The sequence below is a fragment of the Anser brachyrhynchus genome (assembly GCF_964034855.1).
Source record: "Anser brachyrhynchus genome assembly, chromosome: 8".
In the NCBI taxonomy this organism is placed as follows: domain Eukaryota; kingdom Metazoa; phylum Chordata; class Aves; order Anseriformes; family Anatidae; genus Anser; species Anser brachyrhynchus.
In genome coordinates, this window is record NC_137702.1 from 6,622,011 (window position 1) to 6,632,857 (window position 10,847).

The 10,847-nt window shown below is 40.6% G+C and overlaps 1 protein-coding gene across 3 annotated transcripts; it reads right to left on the bottom strand.

Moving 5' to 3' along the window:
- Positions 1–287: 287 nt before the first annotated feature.
- BTF3L4 (basic transcription factor 3 like 4) lies at positions 288–10,822 on the bottom strand. 3 transcript variants are annotated; one of them, XR_013954570.1, is made up of 7 exons: positions 10,649–10,822; positions 9,953–10,270; positions 9,071–9,134; positions 8,069–8,182; positions 5,492–5,693; positions 3,626–3,685; positions 288–2,698 (listed from the first exon to the last, which is right to left on the bottom strand). XR_013954570.1 is itself a non-coding variant. In XM_080603320.1 (6 exons), the coding sequence occupies exons 2-6, from the start codon at positions 9,122–9,124 to the stop codon at positions 2,652–2,654; spliced, it is 477 nt and encodes a 158-aa protein (XP_080459446.1). In that variant the 5' UTR covers positions 9,125–9,134; positions 9,953–10,112; the 3' UTR covers positions 288–2,651. The 3 variants fall into 3 exon arrangements, 2 of the variants coding, with proteins under 2 accessions (XP_080459446.1, XP_080459447.1); XM_080603320.1 differs by lacking the exon at positions 10,649–10,822 and having other exon boundaries at positions 9,953–10,112; XM_080603321.1 differs by lacking the exons at positions 9,953–10,270; positions 10,649–10,822 and adding an exon at positions 9,705–9,727.
- Positions 10,823–10,847: the final 25 nt, after the last annotated feature.

The following is a 10,847-nucleotide window of genomic DNA, read 5'->3' on the forward strand; positions in this document are numbered from 1 at the left end:
TCCAATACTATTTCCAAATTATTACCAAGATCTTTAGTATGTCAGTAACTTTATCAATATCTTTAATGTCAACAGCATTAAAGTAGTGAGCAAGTTCACTACAGAAGCCAAGCAAAGAACATTTTAATGCACCACCTGTCCACCTTATTGTGGGGAATTTTTACTGTAGCAACACTCCCCCATCACTACACTTCATAACTCTGCATTTCCATCAGCATGTACAAACACTGAATTTACCATGAAAAAATATGAAGAAAAATAGTTTTTCCCACAAGAGCCTCGATGGGTTAATTTTAATTAAAATCAGTTTAATGATTGATAAGCTCTAGTATTTCCAGCAGCAAATCATAAGTGGTTGACTGTTTTCAGATACAGTGAAAAACTGAAGATAACGTAACTACATAAGCTAGCATATTTAGTTAGTTTACTGCTTGTCAAACATATGAAAGAATGACAGTTTAACATGTAAATTCTCATGACGACCAAGAGCAAAAATTAAACAAATATTTTGTAAGGATCAGGAAATTCACCTATACAGAAGTTTACCAAATCCAATGCTTACTCTTAATCTCTCACAAAATTACTTCCAACATACTTCCTACATCAGAAACCAACAAGCATGAATTTTCAGTATCTGATTAGTATTTGAGAGGGGGACATCCCATACCACAAACTCAGTACGGTTGCTACTTTGAAGTGCTCTTCACTCATGCCCCTTAAGCAAATGGCAGAACACCGCAAATACCTGTTTCCTAGTATCCTTCATTTGCTCTTTGAGCTTGCAAAGGAAGCAAAAGGCAATTCAGTGTGCCTGCGCATACGTTAATGAAGAAATCTCTTCCTTATAAACCGAAGAATCTGCAGCCGATTCAAGGTTAGCCACACAACAGACCAATGTTCCATTCAACACTGCAGAGAAAATAGGAGAATGGATATATGGGAGTGTGAAATCCTAAAGCTCTAACAGGATCTTCCCTAAACCTGCATGTATCTTTGTCAGGAGCTGTCAGCAAGGAGGCCCTGCTGTTCAGAACAGCAGCTGCATCCACCAGTTGTTCCTCAGCTACTGCTGGTGGGAGGATGAGACAACATACAAGAGGGGACGTTTCCTCTTCTGTACTGCTATTTTATTTTGTAGCAAGATCCATGTAGTATATAAAATAACAAAGAAACGAACAAAGACCTATAAAATAAATTGAGGAGTTCAGATGACAAACCACTACAGCTCTGCTTTCATGGTTTTATGATGTCATCACCAGGACTCATGTATTGTTTACCTTGTACTTTTACAGTTTTCTAGCCTATGAACCTACATAAAAAGCTGATATGTTCCAATTAAGCCATAGTTAACTGACAGATGTAGAAGGAAAAAAATGGCTTTCTTAAGCCACAGCTGCCCTCGACACAGGTTACAATGATGTCTAACTACACTAATGCACATTACATTACAAGAACCTTGAAAGAGCCTCTGAGAAAACAGGTTCACATTAAGCATCTTAAAGGAAGGTCATAAATACTGCACTGTACCAATGGTACCTCCCAATGTTCTCTTTATGCCCGAGGAACATGTGTCTTTTTAGTAAGGTACTACGTAGATGACAGCAAACCCAGAGGTAGGTTATAGGCAAAGGTAAAATACAGGCAAAAAAAATCCCTTTAGAGCTAGTCATTGCACAAACTGCCCAGCAGGAGGCAAGGCAAGATGTCAACAACTCTTTCCTCCCACCTTAAACGTTGCTCACATGGTGCATTTAATTTCTGGTGACAATGGATCATCAGCTGCTAGTAAATGCAGTCATGCCAAGAGAACAGCTTGAAGTTATTCAAGCAAAAATCTGTTACTGTGCAAAACTGGTTCACTGGACTATTACCAACTAGACCTCTGAGTTTCATAAGTGACCTGATGGTAGAAAACTAAGGGATCTGTTTTCCTTTTGACGTGATATACTCTACACAATCAACAGGAGAACATACAGCTAAGTGTGTGGAAGGAGTCAAAGTTGAGAAAGGAAAAAAAAATAATCACACTTTTCTGGGACTGAGTTTTCTTTTTTTAAAAAGTTTCTGTACCAAACAAGCTGATAAAATAGCTCGTCCAAGGTATCATCTGGGATCAACATAAGGCTGATAACAAATACCGTGTACATTTCAACATAGATGAAAGACATCTGAAAGTACAATAGTTAGAGCAAATTAAACCCCAATTTTAATGGTGTAAAGCCTTCAGGTCACAAAATGCAGACAGAACTTATCTTCACTGCCTTCTGTGCACTATTCTGTGATAATCAAAAGTAACAATGTTGAAGATTCGTTTTATTTCTACTTCCAAAATAAAAGGGGGAAAGGTTAAATAAGTGTTCTCCAATTTGTTCTCCACTATATGTACACCCACACACATACACACACGCACATGCACACACCCCTCAAACTGCACTGACATTTCATTTTGACCAAAAGAGTAGATCTTGGGAGTAAGTGCAAAATGCAAAATCAACTGACAGAAAATGCTGAACAAACAGCATCATAAAAATACAAAATATTTATATTACTGAACTATTAACAGATGATGTTCTCTGTTTCTTTAAAACTTTGGAACCACATAGCTGATTTCTTAAATCTAGTCCATGCCAGCTTCCAGAACTATTAATGATTTAGTTAGCTTCATTCTTTGATGCTTCATCAAAATTTTCTACGAGATCTGAAAGAGATGAAGATATTTAATACAGTAATGCCCAGTAACGACGCCTTCAGACATTTAGTGAAAAATGCATGTATTATATGAAATGTTAAGTGGTTCTCAACTATACTCATGCACGCTTTTTAAGGGAGGATTTCAAACTGCTCTAGAAAATAGAGTTTGTATATATTCAAAGAACTAGACATGCAGGAACACTCAGAAAGAGCTTAAGTTCTAACATCGAGTAACATCTGATTTTCAGAGGTGCTCTACTATATGCAGTTGAGTCTTGAACAACGGCCACTCTTTAACAACTGTCTGAAGCTATGCACCTATTAACTTCTGTACTCCAGCAAACAAAATTTTGAAGAGATCTGTACATTTTTAGGTAAGGTCAGAAAAATTAAGCGCCAGAGCAAAAGAAATCAAACATCTGGGTCACCAACTCATTGTTTTAGCTAACACACCATACTGATGATGCATACAAGAGAACGTGGTGATTTATAGAGTTATCAATTGACAGATTAACAACTTAGAATTAACGTTTCTCAAGAAGCCAATAAATACTGACAGAAGCTTGATTTCTTCTACTGCAGAAATAAGAGTCCCCACCCCAAACCCTGATTTAAAGACACCCTGACCACTATGCCAATCACATCATTTTACAGATATTCCATTTTGCAGCCCTAAAGCCCTAGTTGGGTATTTAGACCACCTGTTCAACCTCCCTGAAGGTATTTTAAGTTGTTTCTACCTAAGAATTAAGCAATTTGTGCAAGGCAAACTACTTTCAAAAGCTGGAATCCAGAGTCATCACTACTGCAATGCTGCCCAGTATATGAAGCCTGCCTTAGCAAATGAGTAGAATAATCACATCAAGAGCTAAGTACTCAAGTGCGTGAATTGAGTATTTGTACATCAAACAGACGTGTATGTTCATGTGCCTACCTGGGACATCATCATCTTCTTCATCAATATCTTCAGATTTTGGTGCTTTGCTGTCCAACACTGTAAAAAGAAAACTGGTGCTGAGTTCTCATTGTACAGAGTTACTACAACCACACAACAACAAAAATACATAACATACAGGTGAAAATAGAAGGCATTCCCTCATTCCGAGAAACAAACATAATGACTGGGTATCAACAGTAATCAGCATGATTAAAAGGTCCACTTGTGAACATTCTTGTATTAAAGTATTAACACTGACATTTTCAAACGCCTAGGCATATTAATGCAGAGCTAACAAAAGATCAAACGATACAGAAAAACCCCAGTGTGACTAAATCTAACTGAAGCCATGTGTTTTAATGTAACAATAACATGCCACCAGTCCAAGGCCAACATATCACATTATTTGATTTCCTAGAGGCCACAACTGTAAGAAAAAGTATTTCCACATCAAGGGTCCTGTATGAAACCTATTCTTCCGTAAGTCATGATGAAACTTGGGACCATGTTACACGTAATCTGGAGAAATCCAAGAACGTAAAATAAAAAGAATTTCTTCACATTGGTCCACTTAATCCAAAACTAGCTTTCTGTGCTACCTAAGGAAACACATTAAGAATTTATTGGTACTGAGGTTGTAATAAAGAAGTATTATTATGATTACCCATCTTTCTACCTATTAACACTAGTAAAATAAGAAGGAAGAATTACTTTCAATTAAACTCTGAATATGAGATATAGATGAGATTGAAATTACTGATTTAGAAGAAATAGATTAGTTTGTTGAAAATATTAAACCAAATAATGTACTTTCTAACTCCCAAGAGGGACAAGTGCAACACATTCAATTACAGTCCTTTTAATGGCCATTTCAGTTACCATTCAAGACAAAAAAAAGTCGAAAAACTGTTTTTCGTATTTATAATGTCCAACTTCACTGGGGCTTGATATTAAGAATTAATTTTGGCAACACACATGAAACATGAACTCTAATATGGACTTAAAATGAGAAGCATACCTATTCCACAGTCAAAGAAAGCTTTTACAAACACTTACCAAAATCAGACTGATTACTTGCATGCTTTAAAATACTCTTGTATTCCAATTTCATGAAATATGCTATTTAAGAATAAACTCCCATTTATTCTTAAAATACAAACTTGCTTAGAGAGAATAGCTGAGACCACTACAAATCACATTACAGTGGTCCCTCAAGAAGAAGATATTCTAACCAGGATTCTCTCCAGGCTCCGGTACTTAGCATCAAAATTACAATACAATATATATAAAAACAAATGTCATATTTTTTGTGTGTATATATATATATAAAAAACAAACCATCTTCTGTGGTTTTAAAATGAGTAGAAAAGGAATCACACTGGAAGATTTGATTTTGAATTTAGAGTGTTGTTTTTCTTCCAAATGGAATTCCAAAATAGAAGATAAAGGACAAGTTTTCTTCCTCTGTATCCACAGTAAAAACATTTTGTGGAAGAAAGAAAACGGACCTGGTACCCTGAAAAAGAGAACCTGTTGAGATTTTCTGTATGAAAACTTAAATTACTTCTGTTTTGCTAAGTATTTTGTCACATGCAGTTGTGTGCCTGGAATTACAACATGCCTGACTTACCAGACTTTAATGTTAATTTTAAATGAGGGCCAGCATATACACAATCTTGAAACATCAACAAAAATTTGATTATCCCCCCATCACATACTGTATGTCCACAACAGTGGCCAATAAATAAAACCAAGTAGGTTTTTGATTGCTTTTATGTTACGTGTTGTTACTAAATTTGGGTTGAAGTTTCAACACTGCATGTATTCTCTAAATCATCAATGAAAAATTCCAAAAACACCTACCTTGTCTTGGGAATTGTTCAGCTAACTTCCTGAGACTTGTTAAGCTGTCAGCACCAAGCTGGCTTAAGATGCCTGGAAGCATTTCTGTGATCGGTTTAGCCTCTGCATGACCAGTAATTGCAAAAGTGTTGGCAGAGAGGGATGCCTGAACCTTGGGGTTGTTGAAGTGAATAACTGTTCCATCATCTTTTATCATGTTCACCTGTTTAAATATATAAGTAACATTTACCAAAGTGTTGCAGCATCTTGCTGAACAAGCACAATAAATTAATTCAAAACTAGATTTAAATCTTAAAATATAAAGAAAATACAAAACTAGTACTCCTAGAGAATATAACCACAGGTAAAGTACCTAGAATTAACTTCACCTGAATTGGAAGTAAAATGAGTTAGTTGTCTAGAAAGGGCTCACACATAGTGTATGAAAAGTCTGAATTTAACTGCTATGATTGTCTTACATATTTATCTGTATAGTAAGCAATAAATATACAAAGGCTTGTGTGTTATCATACAGTCCACATATTTTTGTGGAAGGCAAAAAAATATATACAGGCTATTAGCCTTTAAGGCATAAACCAGTTATTATTAGGACTGTCTAGGGAGAAGTACCTCCAACTCTGCACTAACTCTTTAAAAACTGAAGCCCTAACAAAAAAGCTTTGCCTTATCAGTTTAAGACACTGCCATTCACAGCTATCTGTGTCAGCTACCACCAGGAATATGTTATTGTTTCTGCAGCAGAATTGGCAAAGGCACAAGATTCACAATCTGGCCTCTTTGCTGAAACTGCCCAATGCAAAGACTTCCACCTCACATCTCTTACAGTGTTCTAGTTTTATAAATTAGCTGCACTGGAACAGGTTTCTGTGCCCTCCTAGAAGAGTCATCACAGAATTACTGAAACCAAGCACAATGTACAATGATTCTGCTCCCCTTGCCTGGTGCTCTGAATTACCAAGAATTAAGTTTTACAACCACTTTCAGTTCTTACAGCAGCCTGTTTTGGCTCCTACAGATGAAGTTTATTCTGTGGGGTTTTTTTTTTTTGAAGAAGGGAGAGTTAAAAGCTTTTTTCTTCCTGGGCATGGCTGAGCTATGGTTATGCAGAAAATTTTATCTGAAGAAAAAAAAGGAAGAGTTTTACTCATCCAAAGGAACAGCTGTAATGAAACTCATGAGTTTTATGATGCTGTTTTTAGTAGAAGTTACAGGGAGAAAAATTGGGGGATTAAAGAACAAATCTAAAACATAGATTTAATGTACTCAACTTTGAAGATTAATAGCTGTTTTAAACAGAAAAAAATAAACAGAAAAAACAGGAGTCACCTTCCTGCAAGACTGAGGGAAAACGATAAAAGCTGTAAGGAGTCATCTTATTTAAAATCCTCTTCCAACCAAAACAAATCACAAAAAAAACAGTCTGCCTTCTCAACACTACTAACTTCCCCAAACTCTATTTGCATAGGTCAGTTTGGGTCTTCCTGAACAGTAATACTGTAATTATATACCTAGCTATCAAGGTAGAAGGATTTTGGATAATCTTCCTTCACATCAACACATTTTAAGTCTTAATAACCGTGTCTGAATAAAGATCTTATATTCTGTGTAAAAAGAAAGAACAAGGACTGTTTGTATTTGTATAGCACAGCATATAAACATCGTAATTCAGTCAGCCAAATTAAAGTGTTTCTGCAGCAGAGGTATGAAAGCTTACAGGCAAACCAGGCTTCCATACTGAATCTGTATTTGCCTTTGGAGGAGAGATATGCATTAAGTGACCTCTGGAGAAGTCTCACAACCCTGCTTAAATTAATTAATCACAGATTAAATATTATGCTTCTTTAACCACGTACTACAGTAACATGGAGCTCACAGTGAAGTAACACCTCCTCCCCCACGTATGAGCATCACACTCTCTACAGCACTATGGAAGTCGTTTCTATTCCAGCAAATACTTTATATGGAAAAATTTATACACACAGAAAATACTTAGGGAATACCTGAAGCCTTTGTGTTCCTGCTTTATATAACAGAGAGGCTGTTTCTGTAGAGTTTTGCTAGTGTTGTAAGAAATATCAGTCTCCAGTAACTTCCACAAACAAATCTAGTTTATGTTCATGCAATAAAAGAACCTTCTTTTGATAATGCAGACTTGCAAGTTGTTACTCCAAGCATTTTGATTCTCTACTTTATGTTCTGCATCACATAACTCTTTCTTTACATGTCCCTGTGCAGTAAGATGTACTTAACACTTATATTAAAATTAGGCAATTGATTGCATAAAGTTAAGAATCAAGGGAAGTTTTGTTTTGCAATTAATGCAAAAGACATACATTACAAGCAGCTTACTGGCTTCTGTGATGACAGTCTGGCCAGAAACTCTTCCCTTTTCTCTATAGATATGTACACATCAATGTAAATGAGACCAAAAAAATTAAAGTAACTTCACCTATCAGTAATCACACCTGAGTCTGAGGGGAAAACTCATTAAGAAAGAAAATTAAAAACACAAAACCAACACCAAAACAACATAATGAATTTTATTTCACACAAGAAACATTTATTTTCTCACTATACCTCTTCAATGCCAGCAATGTTATTTACTGCCAGTTTTTTGAGGGAGCTCTGAAGTTTTTTGTCATCAGCTGTTGCCGTTCTGTGCACCACCTTCTTCTTTCTGCGAGCTGTTCCCTGGAAGAGAATCAAGAGAACAGTCAGCAACACAAACTCTCACAACACTTGAAATTTAAGTCCTCTCACAGTCCAAGCAACATCTCTTTAAGCTACGAAAAAGCTCTAGTGAAAAACGTTTCTTGTCTTTCTTCCCTTCACCTACAGTTTTTGCTGTCAGTCTCAATTTTGAGATTTTTCCTAAGCATGAGAGACAAGACGACACTGAAAAACAGCAGTATTTTCTCTTTCCACAAGTTGGATTACAAAAATACCATTTATTATTAAGCAACATAAAAGAATGTTTTCTGAGAACTTTAGTTTGTCCAGGATGAAACACAAATACAGTGATTTTAAAACACTTTTGTAACTACTCAGTTTACGTTTTTAAACTGTTCCAGATACCAATGCTGGAATTCCTACTTTGAAAACTTCTGTACAATCCCTCCAACACCACGATCTATGGTTAGGAAACAAACGCCCACATTGAACAACCTATATTGCTTTTTTGTCACATTAGCTATCTGCTAGCTCAGAGAAAACAAAGAGCTCAATTACAAGCCCTAGAGTTGATACAAACAAAGCAACTTTCCAACAGAGAGAAGACAAAACTGGAAAAACCAACAGGTAAGCTTAGCTTGAGCTTTCACAGGTCACAACAAGTAACAAGGTTTAAAAAGAGGATACACCCTGGAAACTACTCATCCAGCAGCTGTGAGCTAAAAGAAAACTGCATTTCAGGTAAGCAGTACTATGATCCAAATCACGTTACAGGCCTTAAAAATACAATTTTGTTAAAGCATGTATTTTCCCCCTCCTGGACTACGTTTTGAAAAAGGAAATTTTAAAGAGATTTCTCTTTTAACATGTAAGTTACAGAAAATAGTGCATCGCTGGTGCTTTTCTTACCTTTCCTCCTATTCGGACCTGAGCTTGAAGCTTGGCCAGTTTTTCTTGATTCATAGTGCTGCGTCTGAAGAATGAAATAGAAATACAAATTAGCTGCTAAAACATTAAGGAAAAACCTCAACAGAGCAGGGCAAACGAACAAAAAAGCTTTAAAGCCGCACCATCTAAATAGCACAAAGCAGTGCAGCAGCAGCTTGTTTAGCTGAAGCGCGTATCACAATGAAGCACGCCAACACATTTCACGTTACATCAGTTCGAGGTATTAGCTGCAAATTTCCAAGTGCAGCAGTTTATTATTTGGCTGAACTACTCAGACGAAGATCAGCACGTAGAGCACAACTGCTTCAAGGATCGCACCTTTGTGCTTAACAGAGCCCAGGGAGCGAGACTCATCGCAGAGCTGCCTCGCGTGCTATTTCCATATAATGAACCCCTGCTACTTGCAGCTGATGCCCGAGCTGCCCACCCAGGGAAGTCCGCGCACTGCCACAGCGATCCCTGGCAGCTCCTCTCCCAATTCAATAGCTGGGAACTTTGTCAAGTGGGCTCCCCCGCGGGCCAAGCGTGACCTTTAAAGGCTAAGAGCTAAAACACCCGGAGCGGGTGCAAAACCCCCTCAGGGCGAGGTGCCCACCTCGCGGGCCTGCCCCAAGGAGCCCTCAGCGCTCCGCTGACCGCGGGGACGCCCCTGGGGCGGCTGCAGCGTGCCAGGGACAGGCAGAGCCCGCAGCACCGCGTCCCGGCCTCGCTTCCCCTTCCCCTCCCCGAGGCCGGGCGGAAGGGAAGGGGCCGGGAAGGGGCCGGGAAGAGGCCCAGGCGCCGCCCGTCCGATGCCTGCCGAGGGCGGCGGAGCGGGGCCGGCGGGCGCGGGGCGGTTCTCACCTGAGCCCGGCGGCCCCTCGGCGGCCCGACACGCGGTGCGCACAAGATGGCGGCCGAGGAAGGAAAGAGGGGCGCGCAGAGAAAGGAAGCTTCGCGCCACGTGACGGCGCGAGCCCGCCCCGCCCCCGCCCGGCGATTGGCGACGGCTCCGCGTGGTATTTGCATGGCGAAGGTGGGGGGGGGGGGGAGGTGCGCCCTGAAAGCGGGGCCTGCTGGGAGTTGTAGTCTGCTGCGGAGGGGGCGCGGCGGGTCGTGCGGGAGCTGCGGGACGGCCGTCCGCTGGCACAGCGCCGCAGCGTGACCCTGCCGTGACTTTTGCTTTTGAGGGAAAAAAAAACCCAAAAACGTACAACCGCTTGCGAGGCGGGAGCGTTTGCGGAGTTCCTGCCCGCAAAGTAAACGAGCGTTGTGTGCTGCCAGCCGGCCCTGCAGCCCGCCCGGCCACGGACCGGCGCCCCGGGGCGCCCCAGCCCGCTATACCTGGCCCGGCTCACGGCGGCTCTGCGCGTCCCCTCCCTCTTACTGAAGCCCCCTTCCAACAAAAACAAACGTTTATGGCCACTTCTACCCTCCCAACCGCCCGGTTGAGAGCTGCAGAACCACCAGGTTTATTTGTCAGGAGGAAAGAAAGTCGACACCCCCCCCCTCCCAAGGCCTGCTCCCGCCGAGGCAGCTCGGCTCCGATCAGGGGCCCACCAGGGGTGTTGGGCCCCGGCCTGCCCGACGGGACCCTGCCCCGGGGCCCCGGCTGCCTGCCCGCAAGGCACCGGGCTTGGCCGGCCCGAGAAGCAGCCCCCACCCCGCCGCCTCCCCCAGCGCTTTCCAGCCGAGAGGGGCCGGCAGCACCGCCCACATCCGTCTCTCATCACTTCCTGGCTTTGAAAAAAAAAAAAAA

What these genes read in the sequence shown, in the direction of transcription:
- BTF3L4 (XM_080603320.1), bottom strand. Translation starts at nt 9,124, where the DNA reads ATGAATCAAGAAAAACTGGCCAAGCTTCAAGCTCAGGTCCGAATAGGA. An exon ending in ACATTGCTGGCATTGAAGAG is followed by an intron (nt 5,694 to 8,068) that starts GTATAGTGAGAA and finishes ATATTTAAACAG; the next exon opens with GTGAACATGATAAAAGATGA. An exon ending in TGAACAATTCCCAAGACAAG is followed by an intron (nt 3,686 to 5,491) that starts GTAGGTGTTTTT and finishes TTCTTTTTACAG; the next exon opens with TGTTGGACAGCAAAGCACCA.